At 44.7% G+C, this 26,328-nt stretch overlaps 1 protein-coding gene and 1 non-coding gene across 3 annotated transcripts in view; both read right to left on the bottom strand.

Annotated features, from left to right (window-relative positions):
• Dcaf5 (DDB1 and CUL4 associated factor 5) overlaps nt 1–26,328 on the bottom strand; it is a 106,668-nt gene that overhangs the window by 49,224 nt on the left and 31,116 nt on the right. For both annotated transcript variants that reach the window (XM_052739447.1, XM_052739446.1), the window contains exons 3-5: nt 20,778–20,814; nt 19,754–19,893; nt 17,690–17,819 (exon numbers count right to left, since the gene is read on the bottom strand). In XM_052739447.1, the coding sequence (XP_052595407.1) occupies nt 17,690–17,819; nt 19,754–19,893; nt 20,778–20,814 (307 nt within the window). The remainder of the gene's footprint in view (nt 1–17,689; nt 17,820–19,753; nt 19,894–20,777; nt 20,815–26,328) is intronic.
• Nucleotides 8,439–8,578, bottom strand: LOC128111365 (small Cajal body-specific RNA 3). Its single transcript, XR_008218611.1, has one exon. It is a non-coding gene; the product is annotated as a small Cajal body-specific RNA 3 (non-coding RNA).

Here is a 26,328-nt window from a genome sequence, read left to right as displayed (position 1 = left end):
CATTCAGGAGACACAAATTGAAGGTTAGCATGGGCTACATGCCAAGCTCCCATTAGGGGCTAGAGGGAGGATATCTACAACTCTTTTTTTTTATTGAAAAAAATTTTTTTGTTTATTTTTTTTGGAAACAGTCTTTCTACTTAGTCCTGACTGTCCAGGAACTGACTATGTTGACCTGGTTAGCCTCGAACTCACAGACATCTGCCTGCCTCTGCCTCTACAGTGCTGGGATTAAAGGTGATCTAAACTTTTTTAAAGTAGGTTTCCATATGACCCAGCTATACCACTCTTGGGCACATACCCAAAGGACTCTACTACAAAGATATGTATATCCATGTTCATTACTGCTCTATTCACAATAACTGGGAAATGGAATCAGTTTGGATGTCCATCAATACACAATGGAATTTTATTCAGCTGTAAAGGAAACTGAAATTATGAAATTTCCAGGAAAATGTATGAAACTAGAAAACATTATTCTGAGTGTGGTAACCCAGGCCTCCCACATGTTCTCTACCACATACATCCTAGCTTTCAATTTTTAGATGTGTGTTTAATTTAAATTTTCTGTAGAGGCCAGTAAGAGAAAAGGGCTCAGATCAGGGGCAGGAGGGACTTAAGGCAGCAGAATGGGGTTGGGTAGTCATGGTAGCAGTAGTAGAACACAAGTGATGTGAGTACTGGGAGGGGTACCGGGGTACAAAGGTTTAAGTGGGGTGGGGAGGTAGAGGAGAGGAGGTGGGGAGGGGGAAAGTTAACTAAAACCAAGGACGTTTTAAAAAGCTATATGGAGAGCTAGAGAGATGGTTCAGCAGGTAAGGTACTTGCCACCAAGCCTGACAACTCCAGATCCATCCCCAGACTCACATGGCAGGAGAGAATCAACTCCCAAAAGCTGTCCTCTGACACCACACTCACACTGTGGTGTGTGTACTCACACATGTGTGCACACACACAAATGTATACTGTGGGGGTTGTTTGTTTTTTGAGACAAGGTTTCTCTGTGTAACTCTGGAGTCTATTCTGGAACTCACTCTGTAGACCAGGCTGGCCTCCAACTCACAGAGTGCTGGGATTAAAGGTGTGTGCCACGACTGCCCCAATAAAAATTTTAAATTTAGAAAATTAGCTTACTAGTAAGCTAATTTTAAAAAAATTAAAGGAAAAAAGTTTGAACTCAGGTCCCCCGCATTGGTGGATAATGCTTGCTTTCAGATTATTAGATAAAAATCCAATCCCTCCACGGGACACTTCCCTATGAGTTATTGATTGGGGAAGCCCCCAAAGAATACACACTATCATCATTGCTCTTGGTTGCCCACCAGAACTAGATGGTAAGGTCCTATTGCTGAAAACATTACACTTTGTTGCAGGACACAGAAATCAAGCTCGAACTGAAGTGGAAACTCCCTCTCGACTGGCTAGCTTTCACGGTGCTGAAAGATGCCATGCAGGCTACTGGGGGAGAAAAGTCATCCAAGTGTCTTACCCAGCAGGCGGCCCTGCATGGTATGCTACAAGACCATCCTCCCAGGCAAGACGCACCGCTGTGCAATAGGGGACTGCTACGGGAGGACCGACACACGTCTACTGAATTTGAGGCCTGCCCTCACAGGAGAATCCAGCCCCGGGAAACTGTAAACTTGGTCAAAGGATTATGGCTGGGAAGGCCATAGGCTCTAGGGAGGAACACATCACTATTGCTTGCTAAATGGATATGCTAAATGGCCTTTCAAATATTTATGATTATTGTATTTTCTCTCTTTTCTGGGTGTTTGCAGGTGTATGGGTACTTGAATGTGGGAATCGGTTCTCCTTCTAGCACGTGGGTCCTGGGGACTGAACTCAAGAGCATCAGGCTTTGTGGCAAGTGACTTTAGCCACTGAACCATCTCACCAGACCTAAATATTTATGTTTATACCCACAGGTGAGTACTGCTCAAGGCGTGGTCAGAGAAGCTTTTAGAGTGGGTAGCAGTTAATGCAGAAACTCGTAACTGGTCGGTGACTGCTGAGTGCTCAGCCCTAAACAGGGCATGCCTACCACCCACAAGGCTCAGGAACACCGTTGAAAGGTGATGAAAACAATTCAGGGGCCAGAGGGTAGGAAATAGTGCTTTGAAGTGCTCTTCGGAGCCTGACATGGCCATTGTGCTCTGAACTCACAACAGCTGTGACAACCTGCATAAGCCTGAGCCTGTCACATTCAGTCATGAGCTCTACCCTTGGCTGAGAAGCTACCGGTAGTTACTAGTAGGAGACACCGTCTCCAGAGTGTGGCCACTGGTGAGTTGCCCACACCCAGGCTCATGGATGCAACTTTAACTGAACTCATGACTTTAATCCCAGCACTTGGGCAGGGATGAGGGATCTCTGTGAGTTCGAGGCTGGCCTGGTTACATGGAGAGCTCTGGACATCCAGGGTTACACAGTCAGACTCTGTCTGAAAACCAAGAAAAAGAAAGCAGGAGGGGGGCGTGCTGGGGTGAAAGGGTTTGGTGGCAGCAGGAGGGAAGTCAGAGAGGACAGTGGAGGACTGAATATGATACATTATATATACATATGAAATTGTCAAAGAATACACAAATGTTTTTTAATGTAGACTTCTCAGAAACATGGTTCTATTTTGGAATGGGGCTGAGCAAGATGGACAGAGATTACCAGAGTCTCAACGAAATACAAACCAAACAACATGGAAAATTTTACAGCCTCTCGTCAATTACCAGAAAATTCCTTTTGAGATCACAGTACCACTCGACCAACAACATCTGCAATGTCTGTTTCTACCCCACCCTCCATTCTTAACATATTCCCTGAAAAAGAAAATGTTCATTCCTCTATGAGGACTGAGTGTTTTTTGAGATAGGGTTTCCTCTGTGTAGCCCTGGTCGTCCTGGAACTCACCTTGTAGACCAGGCTGGTGTCAAATTCATGTAGATCCGCTTGTCTCTGCCTCCTAGAGTGCTGGGACTAAAGGCTGAGACTATCACACCCAGCAAGAACTGAGTAATTTTATAGAAGACTGCCTCATGGCTTGAGAGATGGCTCAGGGCTAGAGAGATGGCTCAAAGGTTAAGAGCAATGGTTGCTCTTCCAGAGGTCCTGAGTTCAATTCCCAGCAACCACATCGTAATGCAATCATCTATGATGAGATCTGGTGCCTTCTCCTTGCTCTCAGAAAACCACTTTTTTTTTTTTTTAAATTAAAAACAAGGTCTCTCTATGTAGCCCTGGCTGTCCTGAAACTCACTGTGTAGACCACGCTGGCCTCAAACTCACAGAAATCTGCCTGCCTCTGTACTCCGCCCCACCCCAAAGTGCTAGAATTAAAGTTGTGTATGCATCACCACTGCCCAGCTCAAACCACCAAGACAAAGCTGCCATCATCTCTACTGCTGCTGCTGCTGCACGCCCACATGTGAGTGGTCTCTTGAAGCACTGGTCAACACATTAAAGTGAGTCAACTGAAAACATCCCTAAAGGAAGAATAAAAGGTTATTTCCACAACATTTTCAGGTACAGGAAGAAAACACTCAGCTGGACCTCTTTATGGCTCTAGCAAGATAAAAAACACTTGGCCAAGGCCTTGGAAGAGAAAAGAAAACAGGCCAAGGAAGAGATCAGGAACATCAATATAAGTATCTTAGTCAGTTCTCTACTGCTGTGAAGAGACGCCATGGCCATGGCAAGTCTGTAAGGAAAGCATTTAAATGGGCCTTGCTTACAGTTTCAGAGCTTTAGTCTATTGTCATCGTGGCAGGGAGCGTGGCAGGGAGCATGGGGGCATGCAGGCAGGCATGATGCTGGAGAAGGAGCCGAGAGTTCTATATCTGGATCCATAGGCAGCAGGAAGAAAGAGAGCCACTGGGCCTGGCTTGGGCTTTTGAAAACCTCAAAGGCCACCTCCAGTGACACACTTCCTCCAACAAGGCCACACCTCCTAATTTTTTTCAAATAGTGCCACTCCCTGGTGACCAAGCATTCAAATCTATGAGCCCATGGCAGGGGAGGCGGGGATGGGGGGGCTGGGGGATGGGAGAGGGAACGGGGAACGGGACAGGGACAAATGGGGACTTCTCGTTCTAACCACCACAATGGGGAACTGAAAAAGCTTCCAAGCGCAGACCCCACAAAGTACCTTACCATAAATCCATGACTAAGTAACTCATCTGATGCTGCCTGATGATGCCAACAAGATTCCCAATACACACCGGCACCAGTTTCCCCAGTATGCTATGTCTGGGCCAAGGCACTGCTTTACAACTCAGGCATCGGAGCTGGCTCATGTTGCAAGCAGAGAGGTAGAAGTCAAGTCAACCACAGGGATAAAATCTCTCCATATGAGTTTCTGCTTTAGGATGACCTATATGGAACCTGGACCATTTTGTAATCTCTATAATTCAACACATAGAATACAAAGAATCCTAGAGACACAAGAAATAGGTATAATATCCATTTAACTGTTTAGTAACCCGATGAACGTTAACTGTGTCTTTTATATGAGCTGGGAGGGAAGCAAAGAGCCTGTCACTCCCCCTCCCCCTCCTCGTCCTTTGCCACCAGCTCTCCTGTCCACAACTGGCTTTACACACACTCTTCTGCCTCTTCTCTCTCGCTCCGCTTCCCACACTGGCCTCATGTTCCTAGACTCAAACATCAAGCTCCTGACCACAAGATACTTTTGTTTTTCCAAAATAGTCTGACCCTTAGTCCCAAGAATGAAACCTCCCTGAGGGGGAACAGGCCTGAACAACTAGCCTGAGAAAAATCACATCATAATCTTTGATCTGTGACTGCACAAATTTATTGTCCCCAATGATTCTCCATGAGTTTGAGTTCATGTTTTTAACATCCAGAAATTTAAATTTTACTGAAGGAGTTAATTACATTTCTGACAGATATCTCTGCATAATCACATGGAATACCTAGCCCATATGGTAGATTATATGGATGTGTATGTGTGTATATTTTTTAAAAAAATTTGAGACAGGATTTCTCTATGTAATCCTGGCTGTCCTGGAACTTGCCATGGAGACCATTCAACATGGATCTCTCTAAGTAACCACAGACACCTTCCACTGTTGGAAAAAAGCCAAGTTGCTAAAATTGCTTAAAGAGTATTTACTTAAAAACAGCAGCTCATAGGTCTCTCTAGACCAGAATTTCTCAAACCATGGGTCGCGACCCCTTTGGCAAACCTCTAGCTCCAAAATGATTTACGTTATGATTCATAGCAGTAGCAAAATTAGAGTAATGAAGTAGCAACAAAAATAATTTTATGGCTGGGGGGGTCACCACGACATGAACTGTATTAAAGGGTCACAGCATTAGGAAGGTTGAGAACCACTGCTCTAGACCAACAATTCAACCTCTGTGTACAACTTTCATTAAAGAGTGCTTTAAGTAGCAACCAGGTGATCCTGATATTTGATAATCATGAGGTCAGGAAAATATGCCAGCCTGGAGTCCACCAATGGGCAAAATTAGTTTCACAGCGCCACCTTGTGACTTAAAGCTAGAAAGCAACTTTATTAGACGACCTGGTCTTTTGCCTAACTGCCAGTGAAAGTCAGTAACAGTCAAAGCCCAACAAAAAGCTTTGCACCCCACCCTAAGGACTTAGTCCTTACATTCGGGACTCTGGTGCACACTGTTATACTCTGAAAATACAGACCAGAGGCTGGAAAGGCAGAGATAAGAATATTAGACTAGTCTTAATCCCACCCCAGCCCTAAAAAAAGAAACTGAAAACAAACTGCTTAGGGACGAGCAGAGCACTATGCATTCATTCAACATTTACCAAGTTCCCATAATACCCCAAGTTCTACGCTATGCACTAGAGATTAAAGACGAGGAAACATGGTCCCATCCTTTAAAATTCACAAAAAAGTACAAGAACCATAGAGCAGGTTAACGTGCTCCTTCCTGGGAAGTAATCCTCCACCCTGGAAAGGACAGCAAAGAAACTGGTTCACTGAAGATAAAACAGTCACTTAGTAACCAGCGACAGCAAAAGAATGTAGCAGACCTTAAGTACTCTACAGAGACTCTGAATAAAGAAATCCCTTCCCCTCACAGTAAGGGAACTTGACCTACTAGATACATACTTTGTGGCAACACCATGGTGGCTGCTGAGAACACAATGAGGGAGCTTGTAAGGATACACTAGGGAGGTCTGGTGAGGGAGCTTTCCCTGAGAGGGAAGACTTGATCTTCGGTAACTAGGGACTAAACGGATAAAGAACAATCCAGAAGAAAGGAGAGCAGTGTGTGGCAAGACGATTGTAATTCTAGCACTTGGGAGGCTGAGGCAGGAGGACCATGAATTCCAGGCCAGTCTGGGCTACAAAATGAGACCCTGTAACAAAAATCACAAAGGGAGTGAAGGAGAGCACTGGCTGCTTTTACAGAGGACCAGAGTTTGATTCCCAGCGCCTACACAGTTGTTCACAAGCCCTGATGCCCACTTCTGGCCTATACAGGCACCAGCCATGTATATGATGTACATGCAGACAAAATAAACATGCCTATAAAACAAAATTTTTAAAAAATCAAAAAGTCCTCCCCCTCCCCCTTCTGGAAAACACCAAATGGCGGGTGGGGGAGGGGCAGGATGAGAAGGCTGCGGCAGCTTCCGCAAAGGATTCGGCAGAGGTCTTAGGGGCTGTGGTCAAGGCCACAAGGCTCGTGGGGGTAAAGCTGAAGACAAGGAGTGGATCCCTGTCACCAAGCTGGGCTGCCTGGTCAAGGACATGAAGATCAAGTCCCTGGAGAGCTACCTGTTCTCCCTGCCCATTAAGGGATCAGAGATTATTGATTTTTTTTCCCCGGGCACATCCCTAAAGGAGGAGGTTCTAAAGATCATGCCTGGTCAGCATGAATCAGGCTGGCCAGCAGACCAGGTTCAAGGCTTTTGTCGCTATTGGGGACTACAATCAATGGTCATGTTGGTCTTGGTGTTAAGTGCTCCAAGGAGGTAGCCACTGCCATCGCAGGGCCATCATCTTGGCCAAGCCTTCCATTGTCCCTGTGCAAAGAAAGAGGCTAGGGGGGAACAGGATTGGCAAGGCTCACACTGTGCCGTGCAAAGTGACAGACCGCTGTGGCTCTGTGTTGATGTGTCTCATTCCTGCCCCCAGAGGCACTGGCATCATCTCTGCTCCTGTGCCCAAGAAGCTGCTGCTTATGGTAGTGATGACTGCTAGACATCAGCCAGAGGCTGCACTGCCACCCTGGGCAACTTGCCAAGAACACCTGTGATGCCATCTCTAAGACCTCCAGCTACCTGACCCCCGACCTCTGGAAAGAGACAGTGTTCACCAAGTCTCCTTATCAGGAATTCACTGATGAGCTTGTGAAAGCCCACACCAGAGTGTCTGTTCAGAGGACACAGGCTCCAGCTGTGACCATCACATAAGGGCTTTCATACAAGAAAAATAAAAGTGAATTAAGTCTGTTAAAAACATTTATATTTTTATAGCATCCTACACAATACAGGTTCTGGGGATATGTATATGAACAAAGATAACCCAAACAAGGTGTAAGAGAACAGCAAAAATGATGTTTAAGGCTCTGCACTAGACACAACAGGCCAAGAGCCAGTGCAGACAGCATGGACGGAAAGAAGGTGACGGAGGCTCGGAGATGGAGAAAGGGTCCTGAACTCAGGAGGTCCCAGGCATAACAAGGATGGGTAAAGACAGGAAATTTACACAGGACTCTAGGATTTCGCCCAGAACAATTGTAAGAACGGGGACAGCATTAATCAAGCAAAGAAGAACGGACTACAGGGCTGGGGGAGAAAGCAGGCTTTGAGCGAGCGTTCCAGTGGATGGAACACTTACATAAGGGCTGTACGGTAAAGATGAGTGGGAGAGGAGAAGGATGGCTAAACCAGGCATGGCGGCTCACTCGCCTAACCCTAGCACTTGGAAGGCTGGCGCAGCAGGGGGACTGCCAGAAATTAAGGCTATTTTGGGCTCCACAGTGAGACCTTGTCTCAAAATACAAAGAAAATTTAAAAAGGGAAGAGGGAAGGGGAGGGGTGGAGAAGGACGGAGGGGCACTTACTAGCTGACCTCTGACGGGCCAATGGCTCTGACAACCACTCCAGTGAGGCCTGGTTTTCTGCTGGAGTTCCCTACCATGTCATCTAAACTTCTGGGGCCTTCTGACTCTGTTCTCTGTACCTTCAAGTCAGCTCTCCATAGGGCTAATGAGGTTGTTACAAGCACTGGCCTCACAGGGAACAGGGTAAATACCCCTAGAAGCAAGGGTAAGTAGCCTTGGGTTATTTTTTTTTTCTGTTTCTCTTCCCTTTCCTTTTTATCTTTTGAATGGAGAAGTACTTCACTTGGTTTCTTTTGCTTGCTTCTGTAATATAGTACATTTACTCAGCAGATACCGAGGAAACAGTATTCAGAGCGACAGTTTAAAAGGCTGTATGGAGGTGAACGATCAGACTTAGCCAGCTGTCCTAAGTCAGACAGAGACCTCCATTTTCATGTAGGATCGCTGCCTTCTGCAGACAAAAGACATTTTCTCCTTTGTCTACATGGTTGGTTTTGCAGCTTCCATTTTGGATTCATTTTTATCAAACTTATTTTATGATACAACATAAGCTAGGGATTTACCTCACTGGTAGAGTGTTTATCAAGTGTGAGGAGCCGGGGTTTGATCCTCTGTGCCACACACCTACACACAACAATGAACACAGCATAACGCAGTCAGTATCCTACCCCGGGGTGACCTGTCTGACACCTGTAGTCCGCCCGTCCGTAAACACCACACAGATGCAGTCACAGAGGAAGGCTTCTTTGTGGCTGAGCTATACTCTTTCAACTTGGAATTTTAGCCATGAGCTCATCCACATCAGTGTGCGTATCAACAGTCTCCTTTCACAGTATGGCCAGGGTTTTAGTATATGGCCACCACACACTTTGCTTGCCCACTTTCCTGCAGTGGCCATTTAGGCTTGTTCCTACTTTTGGCTGCTATGAACAAAGCAGCTGGGAGTATTCTCACATTTATCTTTAGTGGAAACACTAATCATATCCCTTAGGTAGCTCTAAGAGCGAGGCTGCTGAGTCCTATGGTTAGCCTCGGTAGACATTCAGTTTGCCCTGACAGTTGTACCTATTCAGATTGGCCCAAATTATGATGGCTTCCTAAGTTCCACAGCATTGTTCATACAATCTTTTTCCACTGTTATCATTCTGAGCATTTCCAGTCACCTTGTGAGTAATGAAGCTGCAAAGCTTTAACCTTTAACTTTTCTTCTTTCCTTTTTTAAGTCTCATTAACTCAGGCTGGCCTTGAACCTGCCACTCAGGTGAAGATGACCTGTAACTCCTGATCCTCTTGGTTTCATCTCTCAAGTACTGGATTGTAGTTGTGAGCCACAAACCTTACATTTTCAAATGCTTATTGTCGTTTGGTTATCTTATTTGATAAAGCATTTCTGCTGATTTTAAAGAATGGAACTTAAGAGCTGGAGAGATGGCTCAGTGGTTAAGAGCACTGGCTGCCCTTCCAGAGGACCTGGCTTAGATTCCCAGCACCCACCTGTCTGTAACTCCAATTCCAGAGAGTCCTATACCTTCTTCTGACCTCTTTGGGCAACACACACACACACACACGGAGCTTGCAGACATACACATAGGCAAAATATCCATACACAGTCAAAAAATAATAAAAAAAAATTAAAATTACTTAAAAACCTCTTTTATAGCCAGGCAGTGGTGGCACACGCCTTTAATCCTAGCACTCGGGAGGCAGAGCCAGGAGAATCTCTGTGAGTTTGAGGTTAGCCTGGTCTATAGAGCGAGATCTAGGACAGGCACCAAAACTACACAGAGAAAGCCTGTCTTGAAAAAAAAAAATCTCTTTTACAGATTCATACTTCTTTATTTCTCTGGATATAAATTCTTATTCAATATATGTATTACACATATAGTACCTGTCCTTGGCTTATCTTTTCACAGATGTAATGCTGTCTTTGATTAATGTTAGCATTCTGAACCACCCCTTGAGGACCTGCCCAGAGTCTTATGTAAAGTCCCTTTAAGAGGAAAAACCCTCCTCCTCCCTCTTCCCCCCTTCTTGCCATGAGGTAGTGCACACCTCTGCTTCCCCCCTCCCCCTTCCCCTCCCTCTCCCTCTCTCCCCCTTCCCCCTCCTTCCCTTCTCCCTTTCCGCTTTAATAATAAAACTTTCTACATGGATGCCATGTCTGCATGGTGTAGCTTTCCACGGCATCATGCTGCAGCCCGCCACATCTGCATGGCCGCCAGGGCACCTCGGCTCAAACCCGCCGAGGCCTCTCATGCGCCATTTCACAACAATTAACAAAAGCTCTTAATATTTATGAAATCCAATTTGGATTTTGGAGACAGGGTTTGTCTGTGTAGCCCTGACTGTCCTGAAATCACTCTGTAACCAGACTGGCCTCGAACTCAGAGATCCACCTGCTTCTGCTTCTTGAATGCCAAGATCAAAAGCATGTGTCACCACTGCCCAGCCTTAGTAACCTTTTCTTTTATGAATAGTGCTAAGTATTTAAGTGTGAGTGTGCATATGTACATGCGGGTTCAAGTGCCTGAGGGGGCCAGAATGCCCAACTGCTTATTTAAGAAAGCTATCTACTTCGTTGGGCATGGTGGTACACACCTTTAATTCCAGCACTTGGAACACAGAGGCAGAGGCAGACACATCTCTGGTCAATATTGTGAATTCCAGGCCAGCCAGAGCAACACAGTAAGTAAGACCGTGTCTCAAATTCTTTTTCCTCTTTGATAAGGACAGAGGTCAAGGTCAGGAGAGCCTCATTCTTTCAAGTTGAGGAAAATCCCAGACTTTAATGTTGGATGCCAGGTTTTAACATTTTATATGAGGAACCCTCAAATGCAATATGGCAGACATTTTTTGGCTGGTCCAGAAGGCAAGGAGTTACATTTATTTATCTCTATTGACATAGGATTGGCACAGGTCTCAAAGAGCAGACCCTTTAACCTAGCGATCCCAAGAGCCAGGCCCGGTCCTAAGAGCAATTTCCTCTGAGAGTGGTGTCCTGGTCTGCTTCTGCTGCTGTGGTAAACACTGACAGAAGCAGCCTGGGGGGATGGGGCAGGAGGGTTTACTTGGCGCACAGGCTACAGCCCACCAGCATGGAAAGCCTGTGAGGAACCCAGAGCAGGAACTGAAGAGAGACCAGGACTGCTGCTTACTGGATTGCTTCAGGATCCCTTTCTTACACCTCTTCCCAGGACCTGCATAGGGGGTGGCAGCACCCCAGGGGGCTGGGACTTCCCACATCAATCCACAATCAAGAAAATGTCCTACAGACATGCTCACATGCCAATGTGATGGAGGCAATTCCGTAATGAGATTCCTTCTTCCCAAATAAGACTAGGTTTGTGTTAGGTTGACAAAAACTAACCGCACAAGTAGGAACGTGTACTTTCTCGCTGCTCATTTTTTCATGTGTCATTTATACAGTGTCTAAAACATCATCAACTAAGGTAAATCTTTATAGGAATTCCTGCCTTGCCTAGTTTTATGATTAAATGCGAAAGAGCCACTTTCTCTAATGTCCTTGTCAAAGCTAGAGAATGCTACTTGGCATAAAACTAACAGCTCCTGACAAAAACGAAAAAGATTGAAAGGGAAAGAGATGGTGGGTGAGCAGACAGCTAACACAGGCAGTGAAGGGGTGAGATACAGGCAGAGCACTGGGGAAGCTTCGCTCTCTCCAGTCTCCAGACAGTAGACAGAGGACCACAGATCTGAAACTATTTCCAGACTGCTGAACAGTCCGAGCATGACCTAAGTGGGATGTTGGCAACGACAAGGAGGGACACTGTGGAGACCCATAGAAACACCGAAACGGAACCAATCACATCTTGTCTGAACATGTCAAATATACTTGTAGGCGTGAAGTCCTTCCCTATGGCCCAGCCATCACCACCCAAACTCCTAAAGCTGAACTTTCCCATTGAGGGCCAGGCAAGACATCTGAGGATTGAAGATTAATATTAAGCCTTCAAGAAGTGGTGGGGTCGGGCTGGCGAGATGGCTCAGTGGTCAAGAGCACTGCCTGCTCTTCTAGAGGACCTGGGTTCTAGTCTCAGCACCTACAAGGCAGCTAACAATCATATGTAACTCCAGTTCCAGTGGATCTGATGCCCTCTCCTGCAGATACTGCGTGCGCGCATGCACGCATGCACACGCATGCACACACATGCACACACATGCACACACACACACACACACACACACACACAGTGCTCAGACATACATGCAGGCAAAACACCCATACACATAAAAGAAAATAAATCAATCTTTAAAAAAAAATGATGGGGTCCTGAATACACCAAGAAGTTTAAAGGAGAACCTTGAACTCCGTTTTGGCTGCTATTACAGAAAAAAAGGCTTATCATTATACATAAGATCTTTTGACTTTTTTTTTTTTTTTTTTTTTAAGATTTATTTATTATGTATACAGCATGTATGACTGCAGGCCAGAAGAGGGCGCCAGATCTTATTACAGATGGTTGCGAGCCACCATGTGGTTGCTGGGACTTGAACTCAGGACCTCTGGAAGAGCAGTCAGTGCTCTTAACCTCTGAGCCATCTCTCCAGCCCCATCTTTTGACTTTTTAAAGTGGGGTGTGTGTGTGTGTGTGTGTGTGTGTGTGTGTGTGTGTGTGTGTGTGTGTAGGCAAAACATTCATACATATAAAATAAGTAAATCTTTTTTTAAAGGATAATACTAAAAACAAACAAACAAAACCAGCACTTAGAACCTAGTCACAGGTGCCGGCACCGGCCTGTAATGAGACAGGGAAGGGGGGACCAGGAGTTCAAGGTCATCCCCAGTTACACAGCAAATTTGAGGCTGGCTCGAACTTTAAGAATCTGTCTCAAAAAAACCCTAAAAAACCAAAAAACAAGCTGGGGGTGGGGGAGCGGCAGCAGCGGACGCCTTTAATCCCATCCTGGGAGGCAGACGCAGGTGGATCTCTATGAATTTGAGGCCAGTCTGGTCTATAGAGCGAGTTCTAGGACAGCCAGGGCTGTACAACGAAACCAAACCAACAAGCAAACAAAAAACCCGGAAAACAAAAAGAACATATCTCATAAAAAGTAAAGATGGAAATTACTCCACTGGAAGGAGGTGGTACACGCCTTTAGTCCAAGCACTCCCATTACTCCAGAGACAGAGGCAGATGGATCTCTGTGAGTTCAAAACCAGCCTGCTTTGTAGTTCCAGGACAGTCAGGGCTACATAGAAACGAGAGAGAGAGAGAGAGAGAGAGAGAGAGACAGAGAGAGAGAGAGAGAGAGAGAGAGAGAGAGAGAGAGAGACAGAGAGACAGAGAGACAGAGACACACAGAGAGAGACAGAGACAAAGAGAGAGAGACAGAGAGAGAGACAAAGAGAGAGAGACAGAGAGACAGAGAGAGAGAACTCATATAATTGTCATTCTCTCTGGTAATGAAAGGTGACATGGCTCAGCTCACAGTCCCATAGCTCCTAAACCATAAAATTATTTCACTGTTACCTCATCCCTGTAATTTTGCCACTGTTATGAGTCATAATGTAAATATCTGTGTTTTCCGGTGGTCTTCTGGGGGTCTCAGACCCACTGGCCTGGATCTGCTCTCAGTCTGGAGGCCCCCACGCGTACCGGCAGCACTCCAGCTCTGCAGCCTTTTCCCTTAGGTTCTCTTAGGTCAGACCCGATGCTAACTCAAGTCCTTTCCACCACTACCATTTATTCTGCCAAGCAGCCCTCTCATGGGTTTATTTCAGGGCAGCAGTGAACAGAATGGCTGGGCTCATACACCTACAGGCTTCAGGCTGAAGTAGAGCCGTCTGCTTTAAGAGAAGGCAAAAGAAAATGCTCAACAACTTCAGAGCCAGAAGGACAGGGACTGAGGAGAGTGTCCTCATGGCTCCTAAGGAGACCATCTCTAGGAGCCCAACAGCCCTTCAGAGTAGACCTTGAATCCACCCCCATGCGAAGATAAACTGGAAATAACTTCTAATAAAAACAGATCAGAATCACAGCACGCTAAACCTAGACTCCTCAGTGTAAGCAACTCATCTTTTCTGGGCTGAGGTCTCCATGAAACCTAACAAAAGCTTTCTTTTTCTTTCTTCAAACCAACAACAAAAAACAAAAACAAGACCAGGGTCTCATTATATAGCCCTGGCTAGCCTGGAGGGCCCTCTGTAGACCAGACTGGTGTCCGACTCACAGAGATCCACCTGCCTCTGCCTCCCAAAGTGTTGAGATTAAAGGTGTGTGCCACAACACCAAGTAAAATCTTTTTGTCTTAGAAAAAAAAAATACTTCGTGTACTCTCACAGATAAGTACATATAATTTTATTTGCAATTATAAGGGGTTTACAAGGCTCCTAAAATTTCTTTCTATAAGTATCTCTGAAATGGATTGATCCTGCTCAAGGCTTGTCCTCCTAAGGGACTCCAACTATCCTGAGGTCTGGGTTGGATTTTCTAGGGAGCTGTACTCAGAAAACAAATTATCTACTGCAACTCAGCAGAATTATCCTACACAGAAAAGACTGACAGTCCTCCCTCCCTCTCCTTTACATCAGCTTGGACTGAGGGAATCAAACAGAGAAGATCTGTAATTGAATCCCTTAATTCCAGAGTATGTGAAATTAAGGAGGCCTCTAAGAGTATCCCATGCCCCTTTCCACCCAGCACCAACAAAGCCTTCTAGAACATTAGAAGAGCTAAAATAACAAGGCAAAGATCTTGTTCCCATGGGACTGTGCTCCGATGGTGTCAAAAACAGAAGAACCAGGCTAGACTGCCATTGGCCTTAGTAGATGCTTTTCCTTAACATGCACTTAAAAAACTGTAGGTTACCAGAGAAAACACAGAAGTCTAGCCATAACTAAAGAAATCAAAACAATAAATATCATCTTCTGCCTGAAGACTAGCAATTTGTTGGTACAGGTCTGGAGAAATACACAGCCACTAACAGTTGGTAGATTTGTAAGTCACTGTAGCCTTGGTGGTGAGGGTACAATCTGTTTTTTTGTTTTGTTTTTTTTTTAAATCAAAAACACCTTCCTTCAGCATGGTGACACACATCTATAATCACACCTTCCCTTGGCATGGTGACACACATTTATAATCACTCGGAGGTAGAGACGAGAAGATCAAAGTTCAAAGCTCAAGGAGGCAAAATGGTCGCTGGGCAAAAACTCTTGCAAAGCAAGCTTGAAGGCCCGAGTTCAGTCCCTAGACCCCAAGGCAGAAAGCAGGACTGACTCTTGAAAGCTGTCCTTGGCCTCCGTGCACACGTCACGGCATACAACAACAACAGCAGGAGTAACAGTAAAACTGACATCTTGCTTTAAGTTTGTTGGCAGCCCGGGCTAGCAGTAAGGAAGCTCCTGATACAGAAAAGGGACGGGGAAGTAAGACGGAGGGGAGAGAACAGGAAGTAACGGTGCACGCCGGAAGTCAGGCAAAGAGGATCAGGAGTTCAAGTTCGGTCGGGGTACACAGCGATGGGCCACGTGAAATACAGGCTCAAAAAACAAACGAGGGAGGGAGGGAGGGACTTAAAATACCACACCCTACCTCCAGGTGGTTCAGTGGGTAGGGCATGCCACCAAGCCTGATGGCCTGAGTTCGAACCCCTGGACCCACACAGTGAAGAAAATCAACTTCTGCGCTCTGTCCTGACCCCCACATGCTTACTCTAGCACCCACCCCCCACCTTCACCCGCGTACACATACAAATAATATACAATATACAAAAAAGGAATTTTTAAAGTAAAACACACTCTTTGGGGCACCAGTTCCTCACAGGTGTTTTGCAAAGTAGGTCAAAATAGATAGGCAACCAGGTTCAACACAGCATTATCAGAAACAAGTTTTAGCCTTTGAGTACATACTACTAATGGAATATGTAGCCCTTGAAGAATGTGCTAGATCTGTGGTGCTCATATGAATAAATCTCTATTATATACACATACCTAAAAAAATAGAAATTAAGCTGGATGTGGTGGCCCACACCTTTAACCCCAATCCCTGGGAAGTAGAGGCAGGTGGCCCTCTGTGAGTTCCAAGCCAGACTGGTCTACATAGTGAGTTCCCAGACACAGTGAGTTCCCAGACATTCAAAGCCTAATCAATAAATAGAAAAAAAATAAAATAAAAAATAAAAATAAATAAATAAATGCTGAGGGCCAGCGAGATGACTAAGAGATCTAAGGCACTTACTGATAGACAAGCCTGATGACCTGAGATTGATCCCTGAGACCATGTGGTAGAGGAAGAATGTTCTTTCTCCCACAAGTTGTCCTTTGACCTCCACACATGTACTGTGGAACATGAATGTGTATGTATGTGTGCACTCATGCACACACATATACAATAAATAAACGGAGGGAAAGCTGAGAGCATGGGTATTATTACATTTCCTTCATTCATAGGATGTACACTTGTGGTGTCTGCATTAAATTATATCTAAGAAGACAGACACATTAAGAAACTGTACACTCTAGCTACCTTTAGAGTGACTACAGACTAAGAAGAATGAACTGATGTACTCGAACGGATTTTTCCTTCTTTCTCTCTACACTTTTCTACATAAAAGCTCTACATCCAATAGATGGTACTGTACAAATAAAACAATCAGGGGCCGGGCCCCTCCTACAGGCTCTCTTCTCCCACCCCCATCTGTTCCTCTGCACATCACCCTTCCATGTAGACCTGGAATTGCTCCCAAATATCCTTCCACCTTCTCCCTACTACTTAGCAAACATGATGTTATATGTCTTAGAAAATTTAAAAGAAACCATATTTAGTGAGGAGCCAAGGAGAGGGGGAAAGAGGGCCTATCCAGTGCACAGCAGGAAGGAAACTGGCTGGGGAGCCTGGGGGAGGATCAGCATTAAGAAGGTGGCTAACACTCCCCTCAAGACACTGCTGTGATATCATAAATTACCCAAGCTTTCTACTGGAGATGACCCCAGGGCTCCACCCCAATTGCCAGCCATTCATTGCAATTCTAAGTGGAGCAGAAAGCAGGCTGGGAGCAGACTGGCAGAGGTCATCCACATTCTGCCTCTTGTAGCAGAGTTCACAGTTCTACTAAAGCCTACTGAGGGAGACCCGGTGGCCTTAAGTTAAGAAAGCCTAGCTCGGCAGCAAGGAACTTGGAAACCCCAGTCCCACCCAGAAGAGCTCCTATGCAAGTACAGAGAAACTAAGGGAGGTTTTAACCTCTCCATAGGACTGCCCAGAAACTACCCTGTCTAGAGTCCAGACTACAACTTCTGATTCTACAGGAAGGAGAGTGAATCTCTCACCTGTCTGCTGGCTTTTAAAAAGCAGGACATGTTAAGAGATGCCCAATTTGATGGTGGTGACACACGCCTTTAATCTCAGAACTCAGGAGGCAGAGGCAACCAGATCTCTGTAAGTTCAAGGCCAACCTCGTCTACAAAGAGAGTTCCAGGACAGCCAGGGCTACACAGAGAAAACCTGTCTTGAAAAACAAAGAAACAAAACAAGACAGAAAGAAGAGATGCCCAATTGAGCTTAGCTGCTACACAAGTTCTTGCAGCACTTGCTGGCTGAATCTACTCCCTGAGAAATGAAGAAGGCAAAATCTGAAGTTCTTCCTGTCTGGGTCTTACCTCTGAGGTTTTCTAATGTCCCATAGTCCCACTCCTTCCTTTGAATTGGCTGTGGCCAATAACCTGGGCTCCACGGGGTTAAACATGACACTGTGAAAGGCTGATGGATAGTTTGCCAGGCAGAAGGGCTCTGTGAAAACAGAAAGGAGACACCGCTTATTAGGGGTAGACAGCTGAGCAGCAGTGTGAATGCAAGATGCTGCCACTCTGTGTAGTGAACACCCCACAAGCACCCTACCATCATGTCTCCCTGAGCCCTCCAATACTAATTAAATGTATACAGCCAAACTTGAAGTATAACACTCAGATCCTAGTGTTTCAAAGGGAAAAGTGAGCTGTTTACAGAAAAATGAATTCCACTAAAAAAATTTCACAACTCCTGGTAAAGTTTTTATTATACCTTTAAAACGTTTTGTAAACAAATAGATTTAATGAAGACAAAGTGAAAGAGTGAAAAATTAAGACAAACCCAAGCAACAGTGCAGTTCCCTTCTGGTTCATGATGCTCCCTCAGTGGGCAGAACTGCGCTTGACTTCCAGAATCAAACAAACAAACCAGCCGGGCAGTGGTAGCACATACCTTTAATCCCAGCACTCGGGAGGCAGAGGCAGGCGAATATGAGTTCGAGGCCAGGCTGGACTACCAAGTGAGTTCCAGGAAAGGCGCAAAACTACACAGAGAAACCCTGTCTCGAAAAAACAAAAACAACAAAACAAAAACAAAAAAACCCACAAAAAAAAACCAAAGTCTGTGCCAGGTGGTGGCGGCAGTGCACACCTTTAATCCCAGTACTTGGGAGGCAGAGGTGGATCTCTGTGAGTTCCTGGTCTACAAAGTGAGTTCTAGGACAGGTAGAGATGTTACACAGAAAAACCCTGTATCAAGAAAAAAAAACAAAAAAAAAACAAAAAAACAAAAAAAAAAACCTGGTACCCCTTTTCTGCAATTGAGGGAGAAGGATTGTGAGTTCAAAGCCAGCTTACATAGCAAGACCCAGATTATGTTTTTGTTTTAAAGTTTAACATTTGAGCTGCCGCTGAATCCAGTCAGTTCCTAATCAACTTGACCTGGACTCCTGCACCCTTTACATAAATTATCAGCTCCTGGTGATGGAAGAATACTCCCAAGCTCCTCTGGGATCTTTTACAATCAAAGACAAAGATCACCTCTTCAGCTATGATTTCCAAATACATTGTGCTTAGGGCCCTGGGCAGGGGAAGCACTCAGTCACCTGATATATCGGCAATGCAGAAAAGGGAATAGTGTACACACAAGCATCCAGAAATGCAGCAACGGATACTGTCTGTTGTGACCAGCTCTGCTGACCCCGAGGACAGGCTTCTTTGCTATCCTGAACCTGTAAAGGTCTGACATATGAACAAATACAGACCTAGGTTCTTCCAGACAAAGAAGGCAGGACAGTAACTGTGGGATCACAGGTTCCTAGTTTGACCATTACAGAATCAAACTAAGGACGGAGGCGGGCATGGTGGCAGGATCAGAAGAAACAGGAAGAGAGAAACCCCTCTGCAGGAAATAAGCTAAGAAGATACATTTCCTGAAGAACCTCAGGCAATAATCAAGTCCTTCAGTCAGACTGTAGAGCACTGTGGAGGAGGAGTTCACTGACTATTCAGAGACAGAATGTGCTTGCCACCACTTACCCACATGGAGTCTGGGGAGGGTCTGTGTGGCTTTTAAACAAGAAGTACACAGTATCCCTCTTCTCCGTAAACAACCCACAATGTGTGAACAAGCACCAAGAGGAGTTTTGGTAGCTACCCTCCACAATGAAGCAACACATCTTCTGCTTCTAGGGCCACTGAGTGCCAAGGAGCAGGGTTTGTACAGTCCCAGGCAGCTGTGGAATGTTTGCTAAATGTGTTCTACTTCCGACGACTCCGGGCAGGATGGGACCTCCACTGTCATATCTGTGCTACATGTCCGAGTCCTAGATTTCTGTCCCCTGGATGTAACCCCACGCAGATTATAAAGCAAACACACAAGGAGCTTGCTATCAGACTGCTCAGCACAACCCAACAACTCTGTACACAGTGACCTACCTCCATGCGGAGACTCCCGGATGTCCCAAATGAGAACCCGGCCATCATCTGAAGAGCTGGCAAAAATGTTGTCATTCACTGGGCTCACTGACAAGCCATACACTGCATCTTCATGAGCAAACACATCCAGGGTCTCACTGCTGAGAAACAGGAGAGAGAAGCACATTGTTGCAAACACACACACAGACGTGGTGCAGAGCTCCAGCCCTATGGTACTAGCTCAGTTTCTTTCATTCCCAGGACAAAGTTAACCTAGGTAAGCCAACAAGATACTGAATTAGCTAAAAGGTAATGTTCAATGTTCAAATGAAAAAATAAGTATATAATGTATGTGCATAAAATATGTATGTATACATTTAAAGGGATCATCTTTATAATTTTCATACTAAGCATATTTAATGTTTCTATTTATCACAAATTCACCTACTTGTATGGAGAGTTGAGAGTGGTACAAGAATTCCAAAAAAAAGGGGGCGGTTTAAAAGCAGCCAGACCTGGAAACAGCAGACTAGCATGGTGATTAACAGCACAGCTCTGAGCTAGACAGAACCCAGTGCCAAGTCCTAGCATCACCTGCCCTTACGGCACCAACAACTCTGTGCCTCTGTTCCCTCACGTCATGAATGTCACAGCAGGACCTCACAAAACCAAAGTGACTGTTAAACTGATGAATGCATTAAATCCCTAGAACAGTGTCTGGCACAGGACAGTAAAAACTCAATCAATATTAGTCATTATTAACTACTAATTTTTGTTATGTATAAATAATATCAAATAAGTATAATAAAGAGGAAAAATCCTTCCCTCTTATCTCTGTAATTGTATGCCAACTTTGTAAATCTCTTTCTTTTTTTAAATAAAAAATTCCCTCAAACTATTATAGCAATCATTTTCTTTTTTTCAGAAAACTAATATTGGTTCTATATTATTTTCTTCAAGGTCTAAAATTCACATCTAAGGAGATATTTGCCTCTGTTCATCTAAAAAATGGTCAGTTGTCATCATACACCAATAATCTATTTACCTTTCAACATCATGGAGGATAACTTGCTCATCATTCCCTACAAAGGAAAAAGACAGACATTTCATAATTCCTGCAAGATGGTCCCTTCCACATGACAATATGGGATTTTACAGTTTTAGGAAAAAGTTCCTATATTGGAACATAGGTGGAAGCTCTCGTCTTGAAAGCCTGTTTCCTAAATTCCATCCCCAGGACCCATGGCAGAAGGAGAGAAACTAATCCTGAAAGTCGTCCTACACATGTGCCAGGGCATGTGCATTGTGGTTGACACATGTGTATGTACACACACACACACACACACACACAAAATATCAACGCTCTCAAAATACAACATAATACAAAATACAAAATAGGAGTGTTTGTTAGAAAATATATGAAGACCATTTAAGAAGCCAGGCATAGTACTACCTGCTTGTAATCCCAACACGTGGGGGAGGTGGAGGCAGGAGGGTGAGGAGGCTCAGAGCCAGCCTAGGATACATGAGAACCTGCCTCAAAAAGCCACATGCTGCCGGGCGGTGGTGGCGTACGCCTTTAATCCCAGCACTCGGGAGGCAGAGCCAGGCGGATCTCTGTGAATTCGAGGCCAGTCTGGGCTACCAAGTGATGTTCCAGGAGAGGCGCAAAGCTACACAGAGAAACCCTGTCTCGAAAAACCAAAAAAAAAAAAAAAAAAAAAAGCCACATGTTTTCTCTAAAACAAACAAACAAACAAACAAACAAAAAAACCATTAAGGACAGAGCAGTCTTCTAAGTTTTTGTTTTGTTTTGTTTAAAAAGCAAGTATGTCCTGGTAACAGTTCTTAGAATGCATTATTCGGATCAGATGCAAATAAACTGTTAGCCACTCAGGAAAAGAGTGAATAATCAAACGGTTCACTCATCCACACTAACCCACCTCACCCCCAGGTCAAAGCAACCATCAACGGCTACAACTTGGAATACAATCAATCTCTTAACAATTCTAGGCTTCGGCTGTCTATGTGAACATAGGAATAATAACCATCTACTTTATGGGGCTGTTACAAGGATATGAGCCTATAAAAGCACTCAGAATCGGGCTGAGCACTTGATAGGTTCCCAATAAATGTTTGTTTTATTTAATCCTTCATAGCATTAAAATCTGATGAGTGTGATCCTAAATGAGGGTAAAGCTTTCTTCCACAACTTTCTCATATTCATATTCTAAGAATCTAAAACACGGTATTCATGATAGGCCTTCAAATGGCTTATAAAGCCAAAAAAATTAAAGCATGCATGTGTAAGACAAAAGACATATCCCACTCTCAAATGCATAGCCTAAAGCCATCTAAATAGAAGGCAAAAACAGCAGTAAGGATGTGATCTAAGTCATCTCAACTTTCAAAGTCCTAACTATAAATTCTCCAGTGGGTACACACTAATGACATAAGGGAACTCACACTAATACTTTCCAAGGGTCCAACACAGTGGGGCACTGGGGACATGAGAATAAGATTCTGTCCAGTCTATGTTGGAGAGGATGCGGGGCAAAGGGAACAACACTCCTTCACTGTTGGTGGGAATGCAAACGTGTACAACCACTGTGGAAATCAGTATGGCGGTTTCTCAGAAAATTGGGAATCCATCTACCTCAAGACCCAGCTATAGGGCTGGAGAGATGGCTCAGAGGCTAAGAGCACTGACTGCTCTTCCAGAGGTCCTGAGTTCAATTCCCAGCAACCACATGGTGGCTCACAACCATCTGTAATGGGATCTGGTGCCCTCTTCTGGCCTGTAGTCATACATGCTGTATACATAATAAATAAATCTTTAAAAAAAAAAAAAAAAAAAAAAAAAAGACCCAGCTATACCACTCTTGGGCATATACCCAAGGAATGCTCAATCATACCACAAAGACACATGCTCAACTATGTTCATAGCAGCACTATTTGTAAAAGCCAGAACCTGGAAACAACCTAGATGCCCATCAACTGAATTAACAATGGATTAAGAAAATGTGGTACATATACACAATGGAGTATTACTCAGCAGAGAAAAACAATGACAGCATGAAATTTGCAGGCAAATGGATGGAACTAGAAAAAATCATCCTGAGTGAGGTAACCCAAACCCAGAAGGACAAACATGGTATGTACTCACTCATAAGTAGATACTAGATATAAAGCAAAGAACAATCAGACTGCAACCCACAGAACCAGGGAGGCTATATAGCAGGGGGGACCCTAGATGACTGTGGCTTACAACAAGTTTTGGTTTTACTCAATCACTGGGCAAGCATCAATGAAACATTTCACTATTAGGATAAGAATTTGTACTGTATCCAGCTGATAATAGACACATAAACAAACAAACAAACAAATGTGTAATCCAAGAAAAAAAAAAGATTCTGTCCAGTCCTTTAAGAAGTGAGAGCCCAAGACGGGTGGTGGTGGCACACGCCTTTAATCCCAGCACTCGGGAGGCAAAGGCAGGTGGATCTCTGTGAGTTCGAGGCCAGCCTGGTCTACAAAGCAAGTTCCAGAAAAGGCGCAAAACTACACAAAGAAACTCTGTCTCAAAAAAAAAAAAAAGTAAGAGTCCGACCGGGTGGTGATGGCAAATGCCTTTAATCCCAGCACTTGGGAGGCAGAGGCAGGTGGATCTCTGTGAGTTAGAGGCCAGCCTGGTCTACAGAGTGAGTTCCAGGACAGCCAAGGTTAAACAGAGAAAAAAAAAAGAGAGAAGGAGAGAGAAAGAAAAAGAATTGAGTATAACTACATAAAGCAGTGATAGGAGGAGGGTGCACTGTGGGGAAACGGGACTTTTAGCTTTCGGGACAATTATCCCCTTCATGTTCAGAAAGAAAGTGTATGGGTGAATCAGATACCAAAGACACTCAAGCAACTTTAAACTCCTGCTAATGGGACAAGCATAAGTTGGATGTGTGGCTGGGAACTATAAACCCAGTACTGAGGTAACAGAGGCAGGAAGATTTCCTCAAGTTCAAGGCCAGCCTGGGCTACACAGTGAGCAGTAGGCCAGGTTAGGTCAACTTGGGCTGTAGTGAGACCCGCCTAAGAAACTTGAAAAAGTGGGGAGGAACAAGGCAAATAAAGCAGCCCAGTGTCACCCAAGTCATCAAGTAGTCTAGTTGGCAAGAGAAACAAGGCTGGAGAGTCAATTGGTTAGACCTTACTCTGTGGGTCAAAGGAAAACACGGTCAATTTGTTTGTTTGTTTGTTTGTTTGTTTTTCCAAGACAGAGTTTCTCTGTGTAACCCTGGCTGTCCTGGAATGTGCTCTGTAGACCAGACTGTCCTCAAACTCAGAGATCTACCTGCCTCTGGCCCAAGTGCTGGGATTAAAGGCGTGTGGCAAATATTTTTTAATGAAAATTTATGGCCAGAGAGAGAGAGATGGCTCAGGGACAACAGACCTGCCACAAGTATGGTGACCTGTGTTGATGTCTGGACTCCCATCAAGGTAGAAGGGCAAAACCGACCCCCAGCTGCCCTTTTACCGCTGTAGATACAATGTACTCTTACATACTGTGCACACAGGACCAATTAAGAAGTCATTCTAAAACACACAAATGAATGAAACTTTGTGTAATCAATGACTTGAAGAGTGAGAGGTCTGACGGACTATAAAACAAAACAAAAACAAAACTTAAAAAAACGCAGGTTGGGCTGGGCGGCGGTGGCGCACGCCTTTAATCCCAGCCCTTGGGAGGCAGAGCCAGGCGGATCTCTGTGAGTTCAAGGCCAGCCTGGTCTACAGAGCGAGATCCAGGACAGGCACCAAAACTTATACAGAGAAACCCTGTCTCACGGGGGTGGGGGTGGGTGGGGGGGGGGGGGGTGGGGGGGTGGGTGGAGGAGGGGAGTGGGGAGAGAGAAGGCAGGTTGGAGGGTGAATTCAAGGTCATTAGAAAGATGAGTCAGGCATTGTGGCTCACATCCATAATCCCAGAATTTAGAAGGTGGGATATAAAGAACAGGAGTTCAAGGCCAGCCTTGTCTACACAGTGAATTCAAGGCTACTATTAAGATGAGCCATGGAACCAGGCATGGTGGCACTCAGCAGGCTAAGGCAGAGAATCCCATGCTTCAAGCCAGCTTGGGCTACTGAAGGAGACCTTATCACAAAACAAAATCAATCAAGACAAAGGGGAACCTCATAAAAATGGCGTTGACAAGCTGAAATATGTGCAGCAGTTTCCTTCACTTGATTTTTACAGCTGTTGTCCCCTCTACACTTATTTTGGCCATACGGAGGGTCAATCAGGGCCTTGCATATCCTAGGCAAGCGTCCTGCCAGCCAAGTGCATTCAAAGTGCCTTGAAACACGGGAGACAGCCAACGGGGAAATCTGCAGTTAACAGAAGGTCAGGGCTAGAAATGCTGCAGCAGAATGGCTGACAAGTAGCCATCACCACATTGCGTATCAGCCACTCCAACTGCACCCTAACAGTACTTTTCAAACAAGCGTTATCTACAGGCCAGGACGTCAAATTGGGTCACAACCAGTATCTTTACAAATGAACTAGTGGGGGATAAAACGATAGCTCAGTGGTTGAGACTGCTTGTTATCCAGTCATGGCAGTGGAGCTGAAATCCCAGCAGCCTGCCTAACAAGCTAGGCATCCCCCAAACTCTCACAGCTTCAGTTCTGGGGGATGCAATGGTATCCTTTGGCCTCTACACATGCACAAGTGCACACACATGCACGTACACTCATGCACACACACACAACACACAAAAAATACATAATTTAAAAAATATGTCATCCATACATGCCAAATATACATATACATATATATAAGTGTTTTCTGATCTCCATATGCTTGTCATGGCGTGCTCCTCAAATAAGCAAATGAAATTTTTTTTAAGGTTTTTTTTTTTTTTTCCAGTTTTTGTTTTTTTTTTTTAAAATCAAGTCTAATGTTACTGGTCTACAATCCCATGACTTGAAGTAGGAGTTTAAGGTCAACCAGGGCTATTTGAGACTTTGGTCATCAACCGACCAAGCAGCTGCAGCAGCAGCAGCATCAGAGATGGAAAGCGAGGGAGGCAGGAAAGGCCTGTAATCCCAGCACTCAGGAGGCACACACTAATAGTCAGAGAGTGCAATGTCATCCTCAGCGTTGGCCACATGAGACCTTGTCTCAAAAAACAAAATCATGGTCAAATCTTTCTTTTTAGATGACAATTTATAGATGGAAAGATGGGTCAGGAGGTAAAAGAAGGTCAGGTGGTGGTGGCAGATGCCTTTAATCCCAGTACTCAGGAGGTAGAGTGTGAGTTCGAGGCCAGCCTGGTCTACAGAATGAGTTCCAGGACAGCCAGGGCTATGCAGAGAAACCCTGTCTCAAAAAACCAACCAAACAAACAAAAAAACAAACAAGGAGGTAAACAAGCTTGTTGCATAAGCCTGGTGACTCCAGTTCAATTCCTGGAAGCTATGTAAAGAGTGTAGTAATAACTAAAAACAAATACAGTAGCAACAAATATAAAATCTCGGAAGAGATAGAACAGAATAGTAAGCAAAATCAGTACACCATACACAGTAAGGTTATTGCTTCCTCTGTG

Source organism: Peromyscus californicus, unplaced genomic scaffold (genome assembly GCF_007827085.1).
Source record: "Peromyscus californicus insignis strain IS unplaced genomic scaffold, ASM782708v3 Scaffold_15__1_contigs__length_86483966, whole genome shotgun sequence".
In the NCBI taxonomy this organism is placed as follows: Eukaryota; Metazoa; Chordata; class Mammalia; order Rodentia; family Cricetidae; genus Peromyscus; species Peromyscus californicus.
This window is presented reverse-complemented; position numbering and strand designations above follow the sequence as displayed.